The sequence below is a fragment of the Actinia tenebrosa genome, unplaced genomic scaffold (assembly GCF_029948245.1).
Source record: "Actinia tenebrosa isolate PJP-AT-01 unplaced genomic scaffold, QUT_ActTen_1.0 PGA_scaffold4__44_contigs__length_22323623, whole genome shotgun sequence".
NCBI lineage: Eukaryota > Metazoa > Cnidaria > Anthozoa > Actiniaria > Actiniidae > Actinia > Actinia tenebrosa.
In genome coordinates, this window is record NW_028292581.1 from 11,402,261 (window position 1) to 11,430,243 (window position 27,983).

The window sequence follows — 27,983 nt, forward strand, 5'->3', positions numbered from 1 at the left end:
TTCGAGGATTTTTCTGAGGGATTTCATAAATGCTTCCCAGCATTTTAAAAGTTATCGCAACAAAAAAAACCTGGAGGTCAAAATTCATAATAATATATATATTTTTTTAATTGCAATGTAGATATTTAAGAAATATCCTAAGTTATGTTTAAGTAATAAAAACGTGAACTATTTAGTTATACAGTTTTTTGTTTCTTTCTTCGCTGGTTGAATTCTCCTGTCTTCGACTTGACTGACTTAACGAGCAGAGACAAACTGAAACAGGAAACAACAAAATTCATATTATTCTTTTTTCCAGAACCTCAAGTACTATAAGGGAAACATATAACATACAGTACTGATTAACAGCACGTACATAGTACGACATGCGGTTTTGGTATGAGTGGAAAACATACGGTACTGACTTACAGCACGTACACGGTACGACATGCGTACAGCGGTTTTGGTATACGTAAGAGTGGGAAACATACGGTACTGACTTACAGCACGTACACGGTACCACAAGCCGTAGAGAAGAGGTATGAGTAAGGCTTACCTTGGATCGATATTAGTTTTTTCACCTGTGGAGCAGAATATTTTGGGAATTTAATAGGATAGAAAAAATAATGTGATTAATATGACCTAAGCTTTATGCCCAAGGGAAGGAGAGGAGAGGAGAGGACCCTTGGGCCTGAAACTCAGGTTAACATTAACTTGGTTGAGGCTCAAAGAATCTCATTCCCAAGATTCGTGATTCGGGGTCTGAAATGGAAACGCCTGTGTGGAATGGGGCTAAAATCAAACGAAAGGGAAAAACTTGAAATGAATGAATGAAAAACAGACGGAGTGGGAAGGGAAGGGAAGGGAAGGAAAGAATAGAGTTACCTTCGGTGTATTTGGATGCCTTATTATTCTGAGTTAATTCTTCAGTAACTTGTTTTTTCTCTTGTCTTCTTCGTTGTCGCTCGTCAAAAATGGTATCCATAGCCTTGGTTTTTCTGTACGATGAACAAATCCCAAGTTGTTAATGACGAAGACATTCATAAACGGTGTGATATTGAACAAACGTCTATCTTAAGCCGGGGGGGGGGGGGGGGGTGTTACGCCCAGAAAAACAAAAATTATTTTAAAAAACTATCTTTGGATATCGACACTTCCAAGTTAGACTGTTAAGAGTCCCTCTTTTCCCTGTTTACTCAGACGAGTCGAGTTTTTCTGTTAACAGTCTAAATTAAGCTGTCACTGAATGAGGTCAACAGGTTAGTTAGCTATGGAGCTATGAGGTGCTTCCTTCGTAAAAGGAGAACAATAATTAATACGATACAAGACACAGCAACTTACTTGAACTGTGGATCTGAAGGATCGATTGCATAAAGATGAGATGAGAAAAGAGCAGAAAAACGAGGATCTTCAACATTGACTTTGAAATGATCTTCTGCGGTCTGTTGTTCTTTTCGTCTTTTCTTTCGTTTCTTTTTCTTTTTCTCGTTTTCTAAGATTCCTTTCAAGCTAAAATGCTGTGGTTCTTCCTTCCCGTCCATCAGTAGCAACTCGAGCTCCTCCTGGAGAGATAACACAAGACAAACCTTGTACTCTTTGTCCACTCACACTATAACTACTACATAGGTAGATTATCAGCAACATAGAAAGTTAATTAAGGACGTTCATGGGCAAAAGTTCCCATCGTCTTCGTTTGCACGGTCACGCTACATGCTTTTCACACTCACATGAAATCAAAAAATCTAAGTTAAACAGATGAAATACCTTTCGTTTCTTATCTTCCTCAGTTTCTGTGGTTTGTTTCTTTCTTTTCCTTTTTGCCCCAGCTTTAGTTTTGACTCGTTCATTGTTATTAATAGGGAAGTCTGGTCCAAAGTCCTGGTTAAAGAACGGGTCTGACATATCCACACCTTCTGGAGTGTCGTCTTCATCTTCTTCTTGCGAGACTTCATTCCTAGCATTAATAAAAGACGGCTGAGAATTTTTTTGTTTTTTAAATCTTTTATTTGTGAGTTTGTTCTCGTTTTATTTTATTTTATTTTTTTCCTCTTCTTTTTTTTCATAGGACTTTCACTTGTCTCTTTATCCAGTAAAAATAAAATATGAAAATATTGAACTGCAGAAAAATATTCACGTCGAAAAAAGAGCAATTCTTTAGGGAAAAAAGACAAAAAAATTCAATAATCTGTGTCTTACTTCAGTAGTTCCTTCTTGCGTCTCTCTTTTCTTTTCTCCTTCTTTTTGTTGAGGTATTTTTCCCATGCTGTTAGATTTTTCTCCTCTTTCTCCGCTCTTTTCTTCGCCACGAGGTCCAAAGCAGATTCCTTCAAGCCTGGCTCCCACGTGATCTCCATTTCATTATCATGGTCATCTTCGTGTTCTTTGGAATCAATCTCTTGGACAAGTTTCTGTGATCCAAAAAAATACTTTCTCATTAATTTAAAATGCACTGAAAAGTGAAAGCAGGGACAATAAGAAAAGTAAAGACAATGGTGGGTAAAGAAATAAGAAAAGTCAGCGAGTTAAATCAGGTTTTATCGTAAAAGCCAATTTCGTAAAAAAATAAATCAAAAAGCATCGTGACTGTTTTTTTTTTTTTTTTTGAACTTACTTCGAACTAATCCAAAATTATAAAATTACACAATACATACATCATCCCTCTCTCCTTTTTCCTATCCCACTGTCCATCCATTACTCCATCCATCCATCCATTCAGTCACACCCATTCATCCATCCACCCTTTCACTTAACCATCCATTCATTTATGCATCCTCCCATTTACCCAACCCATTCATCCACCCACCCTTCCTTCCATCCATCCACTTTCTCTACCTTGTATTTTGCAATCTTTTCTTCTTCATCTTCAGAATGGCTATCTTCATCTTCGTCACCAACAACACCCGGAAATTCTTCTCTCTCGTCGTCAGAGGAAGCCAAATACGCCTGGAAGTCCATCTCCTGAATATCATCTTTACTAAACGACTTCATGGTGGCCTTAAGTCTATTCGAGTCAGTCTCATCCCATGTCAGTTTCACATTGGTTTGGTGCAGTGCTGTTGTCTCAAATCTTTGGATGAAGCAATAGATGTTTATAGTAAAAAATTTGCATTTGCTTTTTAATTGTGGCTAAATATGTAATTCAGGATCAAACCGTTACAGGATGGTACATAAGTTGTTTTCTTTGGGGGAGGGGGAGGAGGCAGAGACAGATTCAGAACGATTTCAGTGGGTGGCCATTACCTAAAAAGGCATCACATAACATACTTATCCTTTATTCTTATTTTTTTTCAACTCCAACCCCTGGATCTGCCCTTGGGGGTTGGGAGGTGGTGCCCCATATTGATGATGGGAAACACTTGCTTTACTTTGAATGATGATCTTTGGCAACCAATTCTGGGTTGCAATAAGTATTGCCTTTATCTCCAATAGTGGCACTAAAAATGGTTGCACTAATTATGAAATTTTTTTTCCAATTTATAAAATACGTGGTGTTCCTTGATTACAGACCTATTTACTCAGAGTTAGTAGTGATAAATTATGCATTCAGTGTGTGTAATGAAATAGAGAGAATAAGAGAAAAATATAAAATGCCCTTGGCAGGAATTGAACCCACGTCTTCAGTAATCCAGTCCGACTGTCAGACTGGAATACCGAAGACGTGGGTTCGATTCCCGCCAAGGGCATTTGATATTTTTTTCTTATTCTCTCTACTCAGAGTTAGCCTCATTCCAGTGTCAGAACACAATGGTTAAATAAAGAATGCAAAACTTCTACAGTACAAACACTTTGATAATTGGAACACAATAATATCCTATACAAAATCAAGGTTACCACTGAACAACAGAGAATACGCCTGTTTCACAATCGATGCATACTGCTGCTTTTGAAGACCATACACTCATTTGCACAGGCTCAGCCTCGTTTATAAGTCAGCTATTTACAGATAACATTGAAAGTCTGTGGGATGCAAAACATTGGTATTGATCAAGCTGCACACTCTGAATTTCTCTTAAGCGAGACGAAGCCTGTGCAGATGAGCCTTCAGTAATAAAACAGTGGGATTTACCAAATGATAAAAGGTACTATTCAAGTCTCTGGTAATACTAATACCCTGTGTACTCACTCTGGTGGTTTGTAAGTTGCCAGTGTTGGCATTTCAGTTGCAACAGATGTTGGTTCATGTTCAAACTCCATGTCATCAGGTATGAATCTGAGGTCCATAAGATTACCACTCAATTCAAACTCTGCACCATCAAACTCTTCATATACATGGTTACTTGTTTCTGGGGGAAAATTAGAATTCGTCATTTTTAAAGACAGAGCATGCCTATAATACTGCAAATCCTGAGTAATGCAAATGTAATCAAAAGGTATGCATGCGCAGTGCTTGTTTACATCAAAAACCGTTTTGGTTGTGTGTTTGCATTTGCACAAAATATAAAAATGCTCAAACGTTAAAAACTCAAATGAAAAAGAAAAAGAAAATGAAAAAGTTTCCATTCTTTGCATTGCTGTAGTTTACACGTAATATTGTTTGCATTTGCGCCTGCATTTGTGTTTGTATATGGGTCTTTTGCATGAACCATGCCACCAACACAGTATGGGACATCAGAGGAAGATTGGCAGGCGGGTTTCTATGAAGATCACTGCTACATTCATAACACTAAAGAGGAAGGAAAGGAAAAAACGAAAAAGAGGAGAGATAGGGAAAGACAGAAGAGATAAAAGTGAACGACAAAACAAAAATATGGAAGAAATATGAAGAACTTCTTATTTGTCTAATATTACAGTTTTCCTATTACCTGCAGAGTCGCATTCCACAACTGCATAATAATACTTGAGGCGATTGATCTGATATTGACGTAGCTTTTCCCTCGAAAAACTTGATCCCTTCAAAGTAATTGTAAAAGAGAAAATGAAAATTTAACAATTATTCACGGACTGCAAAGTGAATACTGGGGAATATTTACCAGTGAAGCTACTGAGTCTAAGGTGAATAATTCTTTTACTCTAATTTTAGACTTGAATATCAGAGAAAAGACAAAATTCAGGATAAAAATGTCTTAGCCTTACTTCCGGTTTCTTACTTCCACTATGGCAAACTTTGGGAAATTTCATAATCACCTCTCAGGCAGTGATTATCCTCTCAGAATCATTGGTCACTCGACCAATCACACCGCACTAAACTCTATATTCAAGTCTAAGATTATACTAATTGCAATATTATAATATCATGCAGACTAGTCTGAAAAAGTTTATTTTTTTATTTATTATTTATATAATATGAATATATGTTATTTATATAAGATGAAATTCTTAAGGTAAGCTATGAAAATCTCTCACCTCAACATTATTATCATCAATAACAGCTTCTTGTTCTCTTAGTTCTTCAGGACCATAGCATTCTTCATTTTTTAATCTCTCTAAACCATATTCCGATGGGTAAATCTAACAGGAATATGAATGAATCACTAGTAACTACAGTACATACATGTACATATTAGTGTATATCAGTATACAAGTTATTTACTGTAGGTGCCAAACTATATGAAGTTAAATTTGTCATAACACTCTATTTGTTTTCAACATCTCTAAATGAGACAGCACCACTATTTAGTTATCTGAGCCACAACGATTTATAGATATGTTTCAGGGGCATAACCAGGGATCTTGCAGGAGAGGTGCACAGGCAATGATTTGCAGAACCCCCCCCCCCCCCCCTCAAAAAGGAACCAAAGTAACCAAAAGAAAAAAGAAAAAAAAAAAGAAAAAAAAGAAAACCGCTACAATATGCAGATGAAAAGTGGTCTTCATTTAATCAAAAAACATTTACATGCAATTTACAATTTCAAAGCAAAAGGAGATAGATGAGCAGACCGTAAGCTTTTATGGGGGGTGCACGTGCACCCTGTGCTCCCCCTTGGTTACGGCCCTGTGTTTAGAACAAAGGCATCGAAACTCCTACTCAAATATTTCAAGACCCTGAGTTGGTCCAGCCAAAACTTGAATCCATTACCTCCTGCACAGAATTCTAATGCACAACCTACTGAGCCAACTGAGAGCTAACTGGGGGGCTGTTTGGGTTTTCTCAAATTAGCCATTGCAGATAGCTACTGTAGCTAGTAAGACCCTTCAGATATCAGCAATCGTTTATAAACACAATAAGACCATTACCTTGACTGATTTAACTACACCTTTGATTGAACTAAAGAGAACTGCAAAAAGAAAGAAAGAAATAGCAGGATTAACACTTGACTTTGAACTTTACGCAGTAACAGAGTAATTGATATAAATAATATGGAATCACACTTGGAATTGAGGGCTGAGATTGAAATAGACCTAATTTGTTGTTGTGCGATGTTTTCCCATTACAGACCAGTTTCATTCTATTGACTAGATAATACGATTCTTTGAGTTTTATCCATATATTTCATGTTTCTTCTCACACACCACAACTACTAAACAAAAAAATTTTCTCTTGGGAATGACACCTCTGGTCTGTAATGGCAAAAAATGTATATATGCAATAGGGTATGAAGGTAAGCAAGCAAGCAAGCAAGCAAGCAAGCAAGCAAGCAAGCAAGCAAGCAAGCAAGCAAGCAAGCAAGCAAGCAAGCAAGCAATACATAATGTATAATTATATTTATTCAAAGGTCTATTTGATGTCCACCTACCAAACAGATCTGTGGCTGTGATTTTATCCCAGTCCAAGTTACACACAGCAAGTCTGCTTGTTACATTACTACTTCTATGAAAATTGCTATCAAGCTCTGCCCATTGGTGTTCTAATTCATCATCCTAGGGTGAGAATATTAAATTAGACTGTTTTCTATGTTAAAAAGCAGTCTACCAGTAATTTAATTAGGTATACACAGGAAGCATTTGGGCCCTTTCCTTCAAAAGCCCATAGCATGTTTAATTTGTATCAATGAAATTCCAATTAAAGTATACATCTTCTGAAAATTGTCATGAAAATAGTTACATTATGATCATGAATAAATGAATAATTCAAGGACAGCGATATTTTTGCTATCTTATGCAGCACTTATTAATGGGGGGCTTATTCAAGTTAATATTACATGTATATTTTCCTAAGCAATTGCTGGTAAACAAAATAGATAAAACCCAAGGGAATTATGACATAGGTCATGGAAACCATGAACAATGTTTATTTTAATATGTCATTGCCTATTTCCTAAATGTTTTCCACTTTTGCCCTGAACGCAATGTTCCTCACCTGAAAATCATCTTCGTCATCTGTATCTGTATCATAACTGTGACTCTTTTCACCATTGTCTTGTAAAGCATCTTGTTTATAGTTACTGCTTCCCGCTTTGTGAATATCATTTTCATCCTCATCATCTTCATCATCAGATGATGATGATGCTATATTTCCTTCACCCCTTGCTAAATCAACTGCTGCTTTATTTCCACTTTCTTCATCTTCCCCACTTGTCCCATCTTCATCATCACTAGATTCCATAGTTCTTTGGTTTTCAAAATCAGTGTTGCTTATTTTTTCGTTATTGTCAATATCTTCTTCAAGTGAAGTATTCAATGATGATAATTGTCTTTTTTTAGTCCTTGTCTTCTTTCCTAATTTTGGGCCTTGTTTTTTAGTTTTTGATATTAATTTCTTCTTTGAATCCCTGTGAATTTATTGTTATACCATGTTTACACAAAGAGGCCATTGTGTAGTTCCAGAAAGTATTGATACCCCTACCACGGAGGGATGGGTCCTTTTTAAAAGGGCCCCCCTACCCCCAGGAACTTCCAGTTTTCTTCCATACAAACTCTGTTTTTTCTTTCTTTCTCTGACCCCCTCCTCTCCAGAATTTCCAATTTCCTCCGTGGGTGGGATACGGATATTTTCTGGAACTACACATTTTTAAACTAGCTATTTACAGTATACTCCCTAAATCATTTCAACTAAGGAATTTATAATTCAACATTACTCCAGTTGTGCAATCTCTGTTATTCAGGGTAAGCCTCATTTTTTAATATAATATATTCATGTTTTCTAATTAAGGTCTGTGGAATTTTAAAATGTTTGTAACGCTTTACTTTGACAGTTTTGAATATTTGGAGTCTTGTTAAAATAAGGCCAACCCTGAATAAGTAAGTCAGTAATCAAGGAATACAACATTTGGAATCATTAAAAATTGAAAAATGAATGTTGTACTTTAGTCATTAGAGACCTTTAGATGCGACAATGAGTAAGAGAATGAGTACAAGTACGAGGGTTTAACTTTTAAAGAGAGGCACCATCTTTTTGTAGTCGTGATCGTGTACGCAGATTGAAACTTTGGATTGTGAAAAATCGGAAATCGACTGCGATTTAGTGTTAACCACGTGCACAAGACCAATTTTAAAACTCGTATTCGATCTCATACTTGCTGTCGTATCTAAAGGTCGCTATTGACAAAAGAAAAACAGAAGAGATTCTACATTGTTTTCAAGGTTAGTTATAGTAGAACCTAGCCCAGTACTGGACCCTGTTTTATTTCTTTTCGTCTTTGTTCTGATCCAAATTAAAGTGTGGAGGTGAGCAAAGATGAATGGACAACTTTACGTGAAAAGTATACAAAATTGTGCATGTAAAATTATAAACAGAATCGTGAAAAGTAGGTCCAGTGCTGGACTACACTCAACCAGGATAGTAAGAGAATGTGGTCTTTTATTGTTTTTAACAGTTTTCTATATTATGCTAATTCGGTAGAACTTTTCAAGATGCCTGCCAAAATTGTTTTTCACTTCTATCATAAATCAGCTTTTGACTGACACCAGTTTAAAAAAATCATGGGCAGCTTATGACAACTTTCCCTGCCGACAGAGTCTCCTTTTTTTTCTTTTGCTGGATCAGCATTCACAAGAAAAAGCAGACTCTGTCCCAACCATCACTTTTTCCGTTGGCATGTGTGAGTGTTACTTGGCAACTGATAAGAGTGGAAATAGTGGGCTCATTAATAGTCAGCAGTTATCGTAAAAAGATATGCTCACTAGTATTGTGGGCTCAATAATCTTACAGCAGACTTTGTGGTTGTCATGCGTAGAGGTGATCAATAAATAAAATGGATTCAAGACCAGTTTTTTCGTACACAACCATGGACAGCCATTAGATCAAATAATTTTATTCTCTCCCCAAAACAAAGGAGAGAAAAAGAAGCTTCTGCCAGCAGAGAAACAACTACAGCTGTACCAAGTTTACATAATATTCAAAATTTCTGTAGCCCATGTATTTACACTAACAATTTCTTACCTAAGCTTATTGGTTTGTGATTCCTCTTTGTCATCGTCAGAAAGATCATAAAACTGCCGTAAGTCTTCTTTCGATGTTTTCCCTATTATAGCACCTCGCTTGTCAACAAAGTCTAAAAGGAAATATTTATAAATGTTATTTTGACTTACTGCCAATTTTCATAAAGATGTGAACTCAGTAGCTGTAAGCTGCACACTTTGGTTTTTTGCTAACCAACATTTCTCACCATTTTTCATATATCATAAATCTCATTGTTAAAGTTTGAAAAAATATTTTTCACCAAACTGAAGGTAAGCAGTAACAACCTTGTTTATCCCTATTTGATCTATTTGAACATCTGTAAACCATGAAAAAATTAGCCATGTCTGCAAATTAACACCTTTAGACTCTGTATTTTTCATGATGGCTTGTCCTGTATTAAAAATTCAAGGAGGCCGGCCCAGGTTGAGCATCTTGTTAAGATCATGGAAGATCTTGCAAGATCATGGAAGATCTGGCAAGATCTTGTCAAGATCCTGATAAGTTCTTGGTATTTCTTAACAGAGATTTTAAAATCATAAACTCATAAAATCTTGCCAAGATCATGTGATGATCTTAACAAGATCTTAATAAGATCTTTGTCAAGATCTTAGTATGATCTTATCAAGATCTTTCCAAGATCTTGTAATTATCTTTGCAAGATCTTGTACAATAGTTTAAAAGATCTTAACAAATTCTTGTCAAGATCTTTACAAGATCTTTTCAAAATATTTTAAAGGAGCACTTGGACGAAAACGCCCGAATTTTTGAAAGTCTGGATAATCCAAATATTACGCTATATTTTGATCAAATACTGCTCCAATAATAGCTTGTTAAATTTCTTTTGATCATTTATCGACGAGAAATGAATAAAATTGCGATTTTCTGAGAGTCCGCCATTATTTTTTGTAATCACGTATCTTCTCTAGAGGACTGGGTCGAGTTTGGGTCATGACGTCATTTACTCAACTTGACCCACAACACTCGTGGCTAATCTATATGCAAACTTCAACAAACAGCTGAAAAAGTCTTCTTAGTTTTAGTTTTACAACGTTTGAATGAAAAAGGTTTTAAATACTAGTAAGTATGCCTTCAAACCGTTGTGTTGTCTTCGGATGCAGCAACACTTCGAACAGAAATTCCGGAATATCGTTGCATCATTGTCCGCATAAGAAGACCGAGTACGACAAATGGAAGAGGTTCGTGCGTTTGCGTCGAAAAAATTTCAACCCCACGGGTAGATTCGTGGTCTGCTCGAAGCATTTTGACGATGAATGCTTTATAAAAGCCATTCACCAAAGTGGAACTCAACGGAGATTGCTGCCGGGATCGATTCCAACAATTTGGAAAGAGCCATCGCGCGAAATTCGCAGTGGTCGAAGTCGCCGTCAGGTGGGTAAAATGTGATGAGTAAATTGTTATCTTTATGCTTTTCTCTACAATATGCGATGTAATTGACGATTTATAGAAAAATTAGGATGACTTTCCACCTGAATAACCAATAATATAACTTAATTGTCACAGTCTCTTTATTTGTGGCGCCCATGTGAAATAGATAAATTCTTATCTCAACGGCAATGTGAGCTTAGATAATTTGAAAACATGTATGAATTATGAACAAAAATACGAGAAGATTTGTCATGATTTTGTTATTTATTGACTTAGAATATTTCGGTCTTTATAAAAAGACCATCAACAGCAAAATGAACTGAATGCTAGTTATGTCTGAATTAATTTTTGACATTTTGTGGGTTTTCCCTGTAGGCTCTCAAAAATATTCTGACTGAAACGGTACAAGAAAGCAGCGATGAAGTGGCACAGGACAACTCAGGGTTGCAGGCATCAAGCCAACAATCTCAATTTGATGTTGATGTGGCCGAGGTATTCACAGTCTATGTAAAATTATATTCATCACATTTACTGCCTGGAAATGTTTAAAGAGCTAACTATGTATTAAAAAAGACATATGATAATCAACTCCCAAATTCTTGTAGGAGCTCAAAAGTATTCCAACTGTTGGAGAACAAAGTCGAGAACAAGCTAAACAGACTCAACAAACCTCTACCTCAGAAAGTCAACAGGCTCAACAAACCTCTACCTCAGAAAGTCAACAGGCTCAACAAACCTCTAGCCAAGAAATTCAACAGGCTCAACAAACCTCTACCTCAGAAAGTCAACAGGCTCAACAAACCACTACCTCAGAAAGTCAACAGGCTCAACAAACCACTACCTCAGAAAGTCAACAGGCTCAACAAACCACTACCTCAGAAAGTCAACAGGCTCAACAAACCTCTACCTCAGAAAGTCAACAACCTGAAGAAAGCTCAGCAGATCAAGATGTCCCTGAGGTATTAGCTAGTTGATGTAAAATCAGTCATAGAATTATGCAGTTAGATAACATTAAATCTCTCTAAATTGAGATATTATCACTCTTCATTTTCAACTCTCATTTCAACTGTTTCTTTTCTAGGAATTATCAATGGATGACAATTTCTGTGAAAGTTTGTTAATTTAAAAACTGAGAACCAGCAATTAAAGGCAAGTGTAAGATCTTTGCAACTGAAAGTGAACAGGATGGATAGGATGATACATTTACTGACTGAAGCTACTAAGAGCCCTGTAATGGAAACTAAAGGTATGAAAATTTACTTAATGCTAACAGTCACACACCAATGCCAGTTTGTGTGCTGCTTCTCAATTATGTAAACTTTTTTTATTAGGCTGTCAAACTGAGGCAAATGAAAGTCAAGAAACGCATCCAGACCAAGAACTCTTATCAGAACAAGAAGTAATCTCTGATCAAGAAATGCTTTCCGACTCAGAAATTGATGAGGAAGTCAACAGAGTATTGGAATGTGGTGACAGTGACCATGATTTACCTATGGAAGATGAACCTATCTCCTCTCCCAAAGGAAAGGACGGAGAAGTAGATGATGTGGAAAATATTAACCAAAGGTAATAATTAAATGTGCCTCCCAGTTTCATGAAACTTTTCTTTCAGTATAATGCTGCAAAACCCTATAAATATTTTATGTTATGAGTAATTGCATACAAAAAAATTGATAGACTAAAAATAACTCAATGCAAACAAAAAAAGTTATACACCTGGCCCAACATATTGATATATTTGATTTTTTTGGAAAATTCTACATCATTCAATTTTTCAGATTGGACATAGATGGAAAAAACTGCAGAGAAGAACCAAAAGCTATTGTCTTTTTATCAAAATTGCTTCTCCTATTCCAATTTTGCAACATCTGTCATCTATCATGATGATGATGATCACTATTATAATACAAATCCTCCTCGTCATCATCATCATGATATTAGCTTACTAAACAACCAACATTAGAGTTATAAAACTGAACTACATTGGTGTAAGGAAGAAGTATTGTCACAACTGTGTATCAAAAAGTGAAAAAAAAGATGCACCTGACAGTTTAAATTATAATAATGCTATGTAACCTTGTTTTTTTTATTCAGAAATACAGAAAAAACTTTTAAAGCTCAGCAAGGAGAAAGGCTGTGAAATAATTGGCAGGTGGAGAAAGGCATGCGTTGCCCATTTCTATTGGTCAGTTATTTCAACGCCTGTACATCTAGGTGAAGTAAAGCTGGCCAAATTTCAATCATTCCTGTGCCATGTTATAAACAGACACAAGGAGTTTCCCAATAAAATTTTCAACAAATGCCACCATGGATTGATCACTGTCCCAAAAGTGTGGATGACAAAAGGTACGTTTAGTATCCTGAAGCACAATGTGAGGATGGTAACTATAATTCCAAGTTATATATGCCAGTTTATAGTTTTATTTTATTTTGACAGCATCAGAGGCTTATGAAAAACTTTGTGAGGTCCTAACAAAAGAAAGTTTGAACAAAGCTATAAAACAAGCATCTTCAAATGGCCAGACAAGCTGCCTTGAAGGATACCACTCTGTCATAAACCAATTTGCCCCTAAGATGTATGCTTATTCATACCTTGGCATGTTTAGCCGGTAATACTTACAATTACAATTAAGTACTTTTATTTTCAAAATGTTCCACAAGAAGAGAACAAAACTGCCTTGGCCTTATTTTTATTTCTGTGGCAGTGCTTTCAATAGGAAAGTCATTTCTTATCATTTTATAAGAGTTTACAAAAACTGCTTTCCAACACACTCTGGAATCCACTGCACCTACAACAAAAAACTATTAATTACAATTGTATTTTTTCTTTTGATTTTAAGGACAATACTAGCAGCACTGCACTTTAATTACAATGTGGACAGAGGGTCAAAAAAGGATGATCAGGGAAATGTCAAACTGAGGGTAACATACACCAAATTTAAATATGGAGAAGGCACAGTCCAAGAAGTGAAAACAGTACAAAATTATGGTAAATACTTACCTATAAACAGCGTGTGAGCCAATACACCCATGTTAGACAGCTCACTAGTCATGTGACATCTTATGGTAAATACTTACCTATAAACAGCGTGTGAGCCAATACACCCATGTTAGACAGCTCACTAGTCATGTGACATCAACAATGTTTATTCCCTAACGACAAAAATACATTTGTATAGATTATGTAGGTGATATATACAAGACTCTCATGGAAACACCTAAAGACGAGCTTAAACAAATCAGAGAAGAATTAGAACTCAGTGTCCCTGCCCCACTGCATAGCATGCTAGAAAAAGAAGGAAAAGAAGAAGCTGCAGTGAATAGATACAAAGGAAGAAAAGCACAAGAAACACCAATTTGTCCACCAACATGTACAGGTAAGCAAAAGACAAGAACATTTTACCTTTAGAAAGGGAAAGGTGTTAATAAATAATACACAGGAGGGTTAACAGAATATAAATTTATGAGAAAACAATACAGTAATTCAAATCAATCTTTCTGGTAACAGATGAGGAACTACATGCTTTGATACAACCTTCAGCAAGAGGAACAAGGAAAGCACCCGAATGCAGAAAATGTGGTCACCCCATGAAGGGTCATAAGAAAGGAGAATGTTCTGCATAATGTAGTTCCTTAGTAGTATGTCAACTTAGTACTGTTTATTTGTTTGTGTTTTTAGTTTTTAGTTTTATGATCACTTTTTATGGTACAGCACAAATATATAGTAGCAATATATAAGCTTAAAGTGTATATCAGGTCTAGAATTTTTTTACGGTTTTGTCATCTCTAGATGATATAGATAAATATTCCAAAAAAAATTTTCGATTTCGAATTTTTTTCACCTCGAAATCAGCCTTCAAAGTTAGATTTCTGGCGACGCCCAGTCGTGTTGGCCGTGTTTTGGGAGACGCTAATGGACTGGCACTAGTTTTTCTGTGACGTAAATTCGGTGACACAGTTTAGATCGGCCTTTCGAAGTATTGTAAATATGCCTAGTAGGTGCGTGGTTGGAGGGTGTTCAAATATAACGAAGAAAGGCATAAAACTTCATACGATCCCTTATTTTAATGATGACCGACCAATAGCAAAGGCTAGAAGGAAAAGATGGGTCGATTTTGTGTTGAAAAGACGAGCAAAATGGACGCCTACGGCGACTTCGGCAATATGCTCGGAGCACTTTTCTCCAGAGGACTACAGTCAGCGTTACTCTTTCGGAGAAGACGACAGAAAGCTGGCACACTTAGTAAGGGATGAGACCGGAATTGTGTCATACCCAAAACTTTACCCAGTTCCATCGACTAGTTCAGCTGAAGCCAACAATTCTCAAAGAAATCGCCGAAAGGTAAGTCGTCGATTGATAATAAAAAAATGTCACACGTATTGGACTATATGCCCCAACTGTAGCACTATCGTTTGTTTACTATATAGATTTTTCTAATATTATAATCATAGTATTATTCTCATATAAAAGCTATCAAGAAATAAGACATAAATGCATGACTAAATATTTGCATTCTTGCAAAAACTTGAATTGCAATATGCAAAATAAAGAAACAAATGAAATCAAACTAAGATATTCGAATAATAAGAATAATAATTTGTTATAATCATTCTCTTTGTTTTCTTTCCTTCCAAGACAAATACTTGCTGTAAGCCACTTCAACTACAATATCATTAGAGAGACAAAAAAGAAGCCAGATGGATCAGACCAAGTGAGATTTATTTATCCGAAGTTTAAAAATGGGGAGGCTACTGTAAGAGATGTGAGAATAAAACCAGATTATGGTAAGAATTGCTATTTCGGCACATCTGATTTAACAAAAAGTCAAAAAATACTTGTATACATGTTATTGTTTATCTTTTATCAATAGGGTATGTGGAAGAGATATACATCACTTTTCTCGAAGCATTGCAGAAAGAAGACATGTTAAGAGAGGCACAGAAAGAATTAAAAGAAATGACCCCACCATCAATGAACACGATGCTGGTAAAAGAAAGTAAAACTGTGGCTTTGGAAAAAAAGGAAAAAAGAAAGAGTATGGTTGTAGACAATGTACCACCCACAACACCATGTGAGTAGGATGTTATTTCCCATTGATGTTTCTAAGTTTGAAGAGTGCCATCATCATACCTGTGAAATTTGCTTAGCTGAATAGCACTGAATAGTGCTAACCAAACAAAAGAAAACAAATGAATTTGTGCTAATTATTACTACTATTTAGATTTTGTACTATTTCACTGGTTATACTGACTGCACTCTGTTTCAGTGTTCAAATATCACCAAGTCCTTATTCAGTGCTTTCACTATAGATCTTTCTTCATAATTAGACTGTTGTGTCTAAGTCATGAAGGTTTATTTCTAATATGTTGAATAATCTAACAGTCATAACATAATAGAAGTATAATATAAACTAACAATTTTGTCATCAACTATTCACTTCATGCTAATTTGTGCATTACTTTTATCAGTATCACAGGTACTTGAACAAGAAGCCAAAGCTGCCGAAATGAAGAAAACAAAGAAGATTGGAGAAGGCAGGATAGAGAAATCAATCCCTCATTGCACTCATTGCAAGAATCCCATGAAAGGACACAAGAATGTGAAAGACTGCCCTAAAAACCAGAAAAGCAGTTAATACTCTCTTGCTTTTAGAGTGAAGTTACTAAACCCGTGAAATAGAAATTACTTGTTAAGGTGTAATAGTCAAATAGACACAAAAGAAAACAATGGCATTAGAGTCTCAGTGCTAAGGTGTATTAGTCTACTATCCATTTCACTGGTTTAGTGACTTCACTCTTATATTAATATGTAGAAATGTATCATTTTGTAATACTTTTTACAATTAATTATTTTATAATTTTTTATTATAGTTGTAAGTGCAATACAAAGTGACAAATACAAAACGACCCTCATAAAGGCAATTTGAGTCATTTCTATTAGACCCATGATACAAAGTTGTATAATTAGTGAGGAGAGTCGAAGTAAAACAAAAGAAAACAGTGAATATCTACTACTATGTAGTGCAATTTTTTTCATGCTTCGAGTAAAATCACTCTAATGCAATGTTCTGTTTATAATATAATATGTATCACTCGTTATCTTCGTATCCACAAAAATCGGTGCTAGGAAACTGTTTTCTTATCGAGTGGTATGCACAAGCAGGCAGTGGGATTCTCTTGGATCCTCCTCCTTGATAACCATGACAAGCACAAGCAGGCAGTGGGATTCTCTTGGATCCTCCTCCTTGATAACCATGAACCAATTGGGTGAATTCCCTGTAAGCTGTTGCACGGAGAAGCCTAAAATATGAAATGATAATTTGTTAGTATATAAACTTATCAAACAAACAAGAATATATTCTTGAAATAAACAACTGTCAGTTACAATTGCTATTTACATCATTATCATGGAAATAAGTAATACTTTAAAACGGCATGGTATGACTTGTAAAGCACGTGAACAGTAAAAGATATAAGAAAATAAGGAAGAAAACATTAGTCATAGTTATCTTACTTGTTCTGGGCCCATGTAATTAAAACTAAGCTTAGAAGAAAAAAAAGGATTTACTCACTCTTCTTCACTGCCAGTTTGTCTATACTTATATCCGTCGATAGTGCGGTATTTGGCACATGATGAACGTAGGGACCAGCGATTTAAACAAACAGGCTCAAACCCTGGATGTAAGGTCACACAAATGGGAGGTACTTCCAATTCTTCGAGCACTTCGGAAGACTTCAGTGACTCGAGACAACCCTCTATTTCGTGACAGCAATTACACTCTTGAGGTTTTTGAAGTAAGTCTTTCTTGCAATGACCGCATCTACACCTAAAAGAGGAAACGTTTAGATTTGCGAGTTAGTAAAAAAATCAAAACGAAACTAAATATTTTGCAAAAAGAGTGAGCTTGTAGCTAGATCTTGATAGTTACGTACCAAGCGCTATTCGGCGTGACGCCATCAAATCTTTCTTGAAGCTTTTCATTTCTCTTCTCGATCTTTGAAATTTCTTCGTTATATTCACTGAGCCAGTCCGCATCAGCAAGTGGTTCTGAAGAATATGGTCCTACCAATTCGTGAGATTCAGACCTGGGGTAGCTATCATCTGACTCGTGTGTTTCAGCATGTTGATGGCATTCGTCCTCTATTTCTCCATCCTCTTCCTCTGAATATATACTTGAAATCTCGCTTTCAGAGCTGCAATCACTCCCGTAATAGTTCGTAGCCATCTTGTGAAATTATATATTGAAATTTATGTTTTTTGAAGGAATGAAAGTCACTAACGGGTCAATGTTTACAATACTTTGTCTACTCGTATCCTTGACAATCGCTTTTCTCGGTTCTCGAATTTACGTCACTAGTTACCAGTCTCCTAAAACACGGCCAACACGACTGGGCGTCGCCAGAAATCTAACTTTGAAGGCTGATTTCGAGGTGAAAAAAATTCGAAATCGAAAAATTTTTTTTGGAATATTTATTCATATCATCTAGAGATGCCAAAACCGTAAAAAAATTCTAGACCTGATATACACTTTAACCATATTATAAAGTAGAGTACTGACTTACATTGCCGAATCATTTTCTTCTTCAAACTGCAGTTCTTCCTCTTCATTTTCAGTGTCAGTCTCAGATTCTTCTGCCTCTTCTTCCCCTTCTTCGAATCCCTGGTATATTCCATCTTGGGAAGGGAACTGATTTCGTACTGCGTTATACACACAACAGGGTAGAGGGAGTCGAGTTCGTTTTCCATCATATTCCCATATCAGGCGATAAAACTGCCGATATGCAACTGCTCAAAAGAATCTAAAGGTAGGGGGAAAAAAGATTAAGAGAGGATGTCAGCAAAAATCGACCAAAATCAAATTTTGCCGGCAACAGCCGAAAAATGGAATTCGTTCATATTTTGGTATTAGGAAGACCTTGAGGCAATATAAACCGTGGTTTTCAATTTCTTAATATCAACGTTTTATTTTATTTAGCACACGGATAAATTATTTTTTGAAAATTCTTCATTTTTGACGCGGAGTCAAAGTACTCTGGTGAATAAATATTTTTCGCCACTATGAATTTATTCGAACACCATGAAATTCCATCTTTTTAATGTTAAAACACTATCCCAAATAATTTCCCAAGATTGAGTCTGTAGATATTTTTGCAAAGGCACGTGAGGCCCCCAAAGTTGGAGTATATTTTGACTCTCTCAGAGGTTCAATTATGCACGAATTCGTTTTTCTCGTTTTTCTCGGAAATAAAGCGATATTTCGGCAAATGAAGTATACCACGGTTCATATTGCCTCAAGGTCTTCCTAATACCAAAATATGAACGAATTCGATTTTTCGGCTGTTGCCGGCGTATGGTCGATTTTTGCTGATATCCTCTCTTAATGACAAATGATAAGTTGAGTGGACAATGCACATTATGACGTTGTGTGAAAGCAAAACACTTACTGTTCTTCGGATTTTAGCCCTCTGTGTCGCAAGACTGTGTAACTACGGCCTCTTCTTGTCTTCAAACCTATGGCTGCGGCCTCCAAAACCCACTCATCCAAACATACCGACCGAAAGCCCGGATGGTCTATTATACAATCGAGATCTTCCTCGAATTCCTCTAGCTTCTCTCGACACCAATCAATGTCTTTGCAACAAAAACACTCTTCATGTTTTGTAGCTAGAACCAACGAGCAACTTCCACATGAGCACCTAAAGACAATAGGAAAGTGTGTCAGGTATATTCATGTAGTTGGAAAGGAATTATATTCGTATTTCTTACCAATTTCGAAGTTCAATCACCTCAGAAAATCTGTCTCTGAGCATCTCTTCTTCCTCTTGTTACACTCGAACAAGACCTTTCCTCATCAGAACTGACTTCATCACTTGGACTGGAGCCTATAGAAGTCCCTGATTCAGTATCCAATTCACAACATTGGAAGGCAAAATGGTTGCAAATATTCTTTCGGTGCAATGAAGCAGTATCACAAACATACTCGTCAGAACTGCTTGAACTGCTCAGTTTGTTGTCATCTTCGTCGGAATCGCTTGAAGTGCTTGGTTGGTTGCCCTTGTCGATATCCCTAACATCTTTTTCAGAATCCCTTCGACTGCTGGGTTCTTTTTCTTCATTGACATCATAATTTTTTTGTCGGGGTAGGTTGAACTGATCGGTTCTTTCTTTTTATGGCCATCACAAACATCTTCGTCTGATTCGCTTGAGCTGCTCAAGACATCACTTGAACAGCTCAGTTCTTTATCAGAAATATGCAAGTTCATGCTTTTTTGCCTAAGTAACTGTTTAATTAATTGCCCTATTTCACTATGACATCACTGCTTGTTTATGTGGGGGATAGAATCACCAAATCCAATAGAAAATTCAACACAAATTGCTCCTAGCGAAATAGATTAATATAAAATGGCCTGAATTTCAGATATATAATATGTGTTAATATGCACTAAAAAATATTCTGAGCATTTGCTGGCTATTCTACTTCTCTTCGTGAGTTGATACAGGTTTTAGAACAATTTTCGGTGAATTTGCGTTGATTTGACCCCGTCCGACGACCATGATCCTTTGCGTTTAAACCCGGGGGAGGGGGGGTGGGTACTCTTGCCTGTTTAGGGTAGGGATGTGCCGCTGAGCCCTCTGAACCCTGACCCTCAGTTCCAGAGTAAAATCGCTGAAATTCATACCCTGTTCCAGAGCAAGATCGCTGAAAACCATAACCTTTTCCGGTAGTGCGAAAATAGAGACCCTGTTCCAGAGAGGAGAGAGCATGATTTCATATACCCTGTCCCAGAGCGAGCGCGATTTTATATAACCTGTTCCAGAGTAGAATCGCTGAAAACCATACCCTGTTTGGCGGAACGTACCCGTATAGTGAATATAGGGGAGTACCCCCCCCCCCCCCCCCCGGGCGTTTAAACAATAGATTGTTTTGATGTGACGTCATAGTGAAATAGGGCAATTCAAACTGTTCCTTCCTCTGCCTTTCATATTTTTGAATAATAAAAAATCACGAACTTTACTCTCGATTCTCCACGATCTATGTAATCGTTGGTCAGTGTTAGGCATTTCCCGCGCACATCCCAATCGCAGGAAACATTTTGTACAATTTCGCGTGTGTGAGCGAATCAGAAAAAGGCATCAAATAACAAGAAAAATTTCATTGGTCTACAGAGTCATGTGTATTTTTCAAAAATTAAGAGTCCTCACGTGCTTGATGTATATCAAATAGTTTCAAGCGTCAAAGAAGGTTAACGGAAAAAAACGGAAAACTATCTCGCGACTATGACTTCAAGAACAGTTATAAACGAACAAAGGTAAGTTTTGCCTTCTCATTATTCCGAGATATAGTTGATGCAGCTTTTACGATTTTAAAAAGCGATATATTGATCTCTATGAGAATAACGCGCAAGCTTTGAAATTTAGACTTTGATCTTCCCTTCTAGAACGCCGCGCTCATTCTTTCAAAAATGTTGGACCGTATAGTGTGATCGTCCTTTCGATATGCCACGCTAATAAACTTAGATTTCTTTCCAAGGTGTTGGATCTGATCTTCTCTTCGAGAATGCCGTGCTAACGTAGAGTTCTTACAAAAGTGTTGGATCGTATAGTGATCTTCTCTTCGAGAATGCCGTGCTAACGTAGAGTTCGTTCAAAAGTGTTCAATCGTATAGTGATCTTCTCTTCGAGAATGCCGTGCTAACGTAGAGCTCTTTCAAAAGTGTTCAATCGTATAGTGATCTTCTCTTCGAGAATGCCGTGCTAACGTAGAGTTCTTTCAAAAGTGTTCAATCGTATAGTGATCTCCTCTTCGAGAATGCCGTGCTAACGTGGAGTTCTTTCAAAAGTGTTCAATCGTATAGTGATCTTCTCTTCGAGAATGCCGCGCTAACTTGGAATTCTTTCAAAAGTGTTGGATCGTATAGTGATCTTCTCTTCGATATGCCGTGCTTTCAAAAGTGTTGGATCGTATGTATAGTGATCTTCTCTTTGAGAATGCCGCGCTAACTTAGAATTCTTTCAAAATATGTGTATGCCGCGCTAAATTCAAAAGCTTGGAATTTTTTCAAAAGTGTTCAATCGTATGGTGATCTTCTCTTCGAGAATGCTGTGCTAGCTTAGAATTCTTTCAAAGGTGTTGGATCGACCTGATCTTCTCTTCGATATGCCGTGCTAACTTAGAATTCTTTTAAAGTGTTGGATCGTATAGTGATCTTCTCTTCGAGATGCCACCCTAACTTAGATTTTTTCTTCAAAACACGTGTTGGATCTGATTTTCTCTTGGAGAATGCCGCGCTAAATTTCAAAAATTCTAATTAATCAGTACTTGATGGCCAAACTTTTCACTGGTTTGAGATTTAACGAGTTATAAGAAAAAATAAGCTATTTTGTGATTTGATAAAAAACCCAGCCTTAACATACTTGAGCAGATAAAAATGTAAATGTATCAGCGCAATATAAGTGTACTTTAGTCAAGGTTACTGGAGACCTACTGGAGATGACGTTTTACCCCCGTCTCTAGACCATAATCCTTTTCACGCTGCTTTTGTTCTTTAATTATGACTATTGTTCCTGTATTCTCTAGGGAATCAAAAATTTGAATATGAAAGAATTTCAAAAACTATTATGGTCTAGAGACGGGGGTAAAACGTCATCTCGCTTCAGGCTTATTGATATACATGGATTTAGTGCATATAGCCAAAAGAATTCCACTATGTGAATAAGCAACTAAAAATTCTCTTTCAAATAATATCATGTTCTAAATCTTTGTTATATGACCTTTAAAACGATATTTAGTTTTATGGGGTTTATTTAAAGTGTTGTGTAGATAGAGTCTTAAACGAAACATATCCCAGAAGGTCTCCAGTGGCCTTAATAATATTTCCATGGATTTGAAATAGAGGCTGACTCAGAGCAATCTAAGAATTCGAAAATGAAGCATTCGCTTCAATTTTTCTAAGGCAATACTGTAATTCTTAAGAAATTATTTCCTTTGCAATATTGATACATGAATAAGGTTTATGTAACTCAAAAATTATTTTTTTCTGAAATAGAACCTAATCATTATGAAAACAAACTAATTTTCTTTTTTTTCTGTTTTAGAGGTCACCTGCATGCCAATTATGGCAGAGACAAAGTTCAGAGAAGCAGCAAATTGTAAATTGTCAGGAAATTGTCAGGGAAAATGAGTACACTTACAATTCAGGGTGTTCTATTTAATTTTGTGCTATATCCACTCAATTCCTCAATGAAAGAGTTAGTTAATAGTTAATTTTTCACTATCAAATGAGAAGGTCACTTCTATTAACTATTTCAAAAGTCATTGTCGTAACAAATCTTTATGTACTGTACTGTATCTGTCGTTATACAGTTATGATAAATTTGATCATAGTTTTAATAGCAAATTAAAATTAGAATCAAAATGGTGGTAACCATGCTTTTGCATTTTCGATTTTTCATTTCTTGTTGGTTTAGCTCAATATGACTCACACATTACTTCAAGGTGTTGGTGTTTCTTCCTGTGTTTATAACATTTAAGCAATGTGTATGAAATATTGTTGAACATAGAATATTGTCAGTAGAGATTTGCATGAAATTTAATCTAAGATAGCTTTTAAATTTTCATGTACTACATCAGTATTTGATACAATTTGATACATATGTTTTCAATAAAGTTTACATAATTATAATAAAGCCTTACAAGTTTCATCATTATCTGAAATCAGAAATCATGTTTGCAAGCCATCAGAACTTGTTATAACCTCCTGCAGAAGACCCTGAAAGATCTTTAAAATAACCTGTAAATCCTGAAAAGAGCCTGTAACATCTAGGCATGGCCATGAAAGAAGACTTTGTTCAAGATCCTGTAAGATCTTGCCATGGCCATAAAAGATCTTGTCCAAGATCTTATAAGATCTTGCCATGACTAAATAAGATCTTGTCCAGCTTCCTGTAAGATCTTGCCATGATTAAATAAGATCTTGCCATAACCATGAAAGATCTTGTCCAACTTCCTGTAAGATCTTGCCATGATCATAACAGATCTTACTACGACTATGAAAGATCACGTAAGATATTGCCAAGATCATGTAAGATCTTATCAAAAGCATGAAAGATCATGCCAAGTTCATGCATAAACTTGCCAAGTTCATGCATAAACTTGCCAAGATCATGTAAGATCAGGCCTGATCTTGCATGATCTTGGACAAGATCATGTAAGATCAGGCCTGATCTTACATGATCTTGGCAAGTTTATGCATGAACTTGGCAAGTTTATTCATTATCTTGGCATGATCTTGGACAAGATCTTGTAAGATCCTATTTAAGATCTTGCAAGATTCTTATAAGATCTTAACAAGATCTTAGCAAGATGTTCAACCTGGGGGGTGAAACCAGTCAATCTGCCAGTTAAAATTAGCTATGCCCGCTTACTTTGATCAGCCCTTAGACTCTAGACTGGTGGGCCGAACCCCATATCGTGAAGGTACGGGCATTTCTGTCTGATTTATGGCAACATACTTATTCTTGTTAATTAAAGTATGCTGATTTCAAAAACCAATGTTGCCAAGTTGGATTTTAACGCTAAAGCTATGTTTTTAAGCATTTAAAATGTGACGTCAAGACTGAGCATGAAAACGAGGCTTTAAAGTATTTCATGCTTTGGCCTCTACAGGGACGACTCAAATGAACTTTTATACATCTCCAATGAAGCAAACAATCATTCTAAACAATATCAGATGCTTTTAAGCGGAAATGGCAGGTCACGTGACAAATCGTGAATGGGGAAGTAATGGCGTTGGAAGATACAGTTGTGTTCATAGTCAAAATAAAAATAAAAATATACTGCCTTAACTAGATAATGCTAAGATCCTTTATAATTCCCTTTTACCCTTTATTTAACATAAGACAAAAAATAGTGAGTACTTAAAAAAAACTAGCTATCGTTTGGTCAGCGGTTATATCCAGAATAAAAATGGCGTCATGCAGTAAGCGTAAAGAAGAGTATTCTGAACAAGAATTACAGGCCCGTAGCTAGGGGGGGTGCAGGGGGTGCGTTCGCATCCCCCCACGCGAGCTAAAGGTCCGCTTTTTAAGCAAGTGAGATTTTGGCTGGTATGATATTCTCACGTAAAACTAAGTAAAAAAAATCAATTTTACTTTAATAATTTATCTATACCTATGCGTCCTATGGGACTTTAAAAAAATAAAGTATACAGTTGGTCCACTTTTTGTAAATTAGCACCCCCCCAACAAAAATCCTAGCTACGGGCCTGAATTATGCATCATTTGCTTAACTGATAGTGTTGAAGATCTTCAAAGGGGTACTATAAGAGGCCTTAATAGATTACAGGAAGCTGCAAAGGCTAGATATGACCTCAGCGACTCTAAATACGAGGAAGCAATCGAGCGCATTTCCTGTGTCACGCAATCCTCTCCATCTGATACACCTGACGTTGTATGGCATAGAAAATGTTACTCTGACTTGGCTGACAGCAGAAGTAGCAGCAGCAATCCCTCTAAACGTAGAAAGAACACTGACGATCGTTTGGAGAGTTCAGCAGGAATAACGTCGAGGAAATCGGTATCGTCCATGGATTGGAATTTGTGCATGTTTTGCCAGCTATACTCAAAACCTAAGGATCATTTATTTTGTGTTAGTTCCTTTAGTGTTAGCAATGCAATTCTTAATGTTGCCCACTTCAACAACATGATGAGAGTGCGCTTAGCAGGTAATCAAATGCAAAATAATATGTTGCCCAGCCTCTATTACTCTAGACGGACGTTCAGCGTTGATGATCGATGGCTTTGCATTAGTAGCAGCAATAGGTAAGCCAGAAAAAGCAAAGACATTTGGTGACTTCTCTGACACTTTTGTTAGAGTCGTGCTCGCCAAGGCAGGGTCTATCTTTGAAGAGTTGACGTTTTATTTGATAGATATAGAAAGATGTCCATCAAAGCCTGTACAAGGGCTCGACGTTCAAAGAACACACGTTCAGTTCGAAGAGTGATTGAAGGAAGAAACGTGCCATTACCTACTAACTGGTCAAACTTCCTTGCACTTGGCGATAACAAAGCCGATTTAGCTCGATTTCTTTCAGAAGAATTAATCGCACAAGCACCTCCACAGAAAACCCTTATAGTTTCTGGTGGGTTTCATGATGAAGAAGAAGTGCAATGTTCTGACAGTAGAGTAAATGTAGAAGCTTTGCGATCTACTCACGAAGAAGCAGACACTCGTTTTGTTTTGCATGCCATACACCAAGAAGGGACAGTGGACAATATTGTCATATCGGCACGGGATACAGATGTTCTACTTCTTCTTTTGGCTCATAATGAACACATCACTTCAAAAGTCTGGCTTTGGGCTGGAACCTCCAAGAAACCGAAGTATATCCCCTTACAAGAGGTATTTAACAACCTTCCTCCAGCTTCAGAGCATGCTCTTTTACAATTCCATGCAATCACTGGGTGTGATAAAACCTCTTTTTTGTGTGGCCATTCAAAAAAGAACGCATGGAAAGTTTTTCAAGAACACTTTGAGCTCCTCCTTCCGCTAGGCGCGGGAACGCTGGGACTGGATGAACTAAACGGTGTGGAGAGTTTTTTGTGTCAGATATACAAGACAGAGGCAGATTCAACTGACATGGCTCGCTTTAACTTATTTGCCAAATTTGTGGCCCCAGACAAGCTCCCGCCTACGAGCGACGCATTGAAGCACCATACAATGAGCGCATTATCAAGCTATGATATGGCGTCAAGCTCACATTGCACGTCCAATATTACCTCAACCAGAGGAGTCAGGATGGACGATCAAAGACGACTACCTGGTACCAGTTCTTATGACTTTGGACCCGATTCCCAATGCTTGCGTCGATCTCCTGCAATTGCAAGACTGGCTGTGCAACACAACGATGCAAGTGTCGAAAGTCAAAAATTGTGTGCACTGGACTTTGTAGTTGTAAAAATTCCACAAGTAACGAATGCATCAATGTTTATTAAAATAGCTGGTGGACTAGGTACAGCAGGTAAGTAGAAATATATGCGCTAAAGTGTAGACGACATATCGATAATTCCTTATAATGACATGTTTCACGTAATTGTCTGATTTATTTAGTAAACAAGTTTTAGGATGTTATTGTATCAATACTTTCAAAAAACGTTTAAAACTTTTCAATTCTGCTGAAAAAATTTGATGTAACTTATTGAATTACAATTTTTACTTCCCCATTCACGATTTGTCACGTGACCTGCCATTTCCGCCTAAAAGCATCTGATATTGTTTAGAATGATTGTTTGCTTCATTGGAGATGTATAAAAGTTCATTTGAGTCGTCCCTGTAGAGGCCAAAGCATGAAATACTTTAAAGCCTCGTTTTCATGCTCAGTCTTGACGTCACATTTTAAATGCTTAAAAACATAGCTTTAGCGTTAAAATCCAACTTGGCAACATTGGTTTTTGAAATCAGCATACTTTAATTAACAAGAATAAGCATGTTGCCATAAATCAGACAGAAATGCCCGTACCTTCACGATATGGGGTTCGGCCCACCAGTCTACTCGTTCAGACCATGCCATTACAGACACATGAAATCTAATTCTGTTATAAGTTATGACCATATATTTTATATTGATACGCGAGGCAGATCTACTGATGACTGAAAAGACATACCACAGGCAGCCCAAGGTATTACAAACTTACGTTTTGTTGTAAAAGTTTTGTCATTGAACATTCGCTCAAATCTAGAATCTATTTTGACCTTCCTTCGCTTTCGGTCGACTCTCTGTGTGATAAAAAATATTCTGCATGTTCACGAAGTTCTTCTAACTCGATAACGTAATAATATTTCTCAAAATATTTAAGCTTAACTTTAGTTGAGCTTTTTACTCTAGTTAAATTAAGCTTAATTGACGTATAATACATTAGCTACTAGCTATTAGTATTATTTGTTTAAAAAAAATGAAATTAAACGGTATCTCGTAATAAATTTAACGAGTGTTTTGGTCTAAATAAGTAAAGTTTACCTTGAAGCGTGGATCGTTCGCCACACGTGCAAACCGTTTATCAGACATTTTCTCGACAAAAACCCTTAAATTCCGAGAATTACTTGACACAGCTAGCAGAATTTTTTTTCTGTTTGACTTATGATAAGTCCAGGAATAAAAGTTATACGCCGTTGGATAAGATATTGCAATATTTTTCCACGTTAACCTTCTCTTTCACCACCATGCGTCTGCCATATTGTTGCGAAATACTTGTGGTTACCAGTCCCTTTGAAACCTTTTGATTTGTACGAGTGGGGTCTGGGACGAGAATATTCAATGACAAGTAATTTTGTAATGGGAG

At 36.6% G+C, this 27,983-nt stretch overlaps 5 protein-coding genes across 5 annotated transcripts; 2 read left to right on the forward strand and 3 right to left on the reverse strand.

The window, feature by feature from the left end:
- Positions 1 to 83: 83 nt before the first annotated feature.
- Positions 84 to 27,899, reverse strand: LOC116298022 (ESF1 homolog). Its single transcript, XM_089037190.1, has 16 exons — positions 27,662 to 27,899; positions 27,339 to 27,420; positions 9,239 to 9,350; positions 7,217 to 7,628; positions 6,654 to 6,777; positions 6,154 to 6,194; positions 5,323 to 5,427; positions 4,782 to 4,869; positions 4,103 to 4,262; positions 2,812 to 3,046; positions 2,176 to 2,387; positions 1,744 to 1,933; positions 1,321 to 1,541; positions 865 to 977; positions 536 to 560; positions 84 to 255 (listed from the first exon to the last, which is right to left on the reverse strand). Exons 1-16 carry the CDS (start codon positions 27,707 to 27,709, stop codon positions 177 to 179), a joined length of 2,247 nt encoding a protein of 748 aa, XP_088893316.1. The 5' UTR covers positions 27,710 to 27,899; the 3' UTR covers positions 84 to 176.
- On the forward strand, positions 12,925 to 14,380 carry LOC148907083 (uncharacterized). Its single transcript, XM_089036743.1, has 5 exons — positions 12,925 to 12,991; positions 13,083 to 13,254; positions 13,486 to 13,634; positions 13,825 to 14,022; positions 14,154 to 14,380. The coding sequence occupies exons 1-5, from the start codon at positions 12,982 to 12,984 to the stop codon at positions 14,267 to 14,269; spliced, it is 645 nt and encodes a 214-aa protein (XP_088892869.1). The 5' UTR covers positions 12,925 to 12,981; the 3' UTR covers positions 14,270 to 14,380.
- On the forward strand, positions 14,457 to 17,032 carry LOC148907084 (uncharacterized). Its single transcript, XM_089036742.1, has 4 exons — positions 14,457 to 14,987; positions 15,282 to 15,430; positions 15,517 to 15,717; positions 16,115 to 17,032. The coding sequence occupies exons 1-4, from the start codon at positions 14,896 to 14,898 to the stop codon at positions 16,279 to 16,281; spliced, it is 609 nt and encodes a 202-aa protein (XP_088892868.1). The 5' UTR covers positions 14,457 to 14,895; the 3' UTR covers positions 16,282 to 17,032.
- LOC148907085 (uncharacterized) lies at positions 15,349 to 18,171 on the reverse strand. The gene is made up of 3 exons (XM_089036741.1): positions 17,579 to 18,171; positions 17,218 to 17,472; positions 15,349 to 16,945 (listed from the first exon to the last, which is right to left on the reverse strand). Exons 1-3 carry the CDS (start codon positions 17,869 to 17,871, stop codon positions 16,735 to 16,737), a joined length of 759 nt encoding a protein of 252 aa, XP_088892867.1. The 5' UTR covers positions 17,872 to 18,171; the 3' UTR covers positions 15,349 to 16,734.
- LOC148907086 (uncharacterized) lies at positions 18,263 to 19,953 on the reverse strand. The gene is made up of 3 exons (XM_089036744.1): positions 19,413 to 19,953; positions 19,091 to 19,342; positions 18,263 to 18,445 (listed from the first exon to the last, which is right to left on the reverse strand). Exons 1-3 carry the CDS (start codon positions 19,454 to 19,456, stop codon positions 18,436 to 18,438), a joined length of 306 nt encoding a protein of 101 aa, XP_088892870.1. The 5' UTR covers positions 19,457 to 19,953; the 3' UTR covers positions 18,263 to 18,435.
- Positions 27,900 to 27,983: the final 84 nt, after the last annotated feature.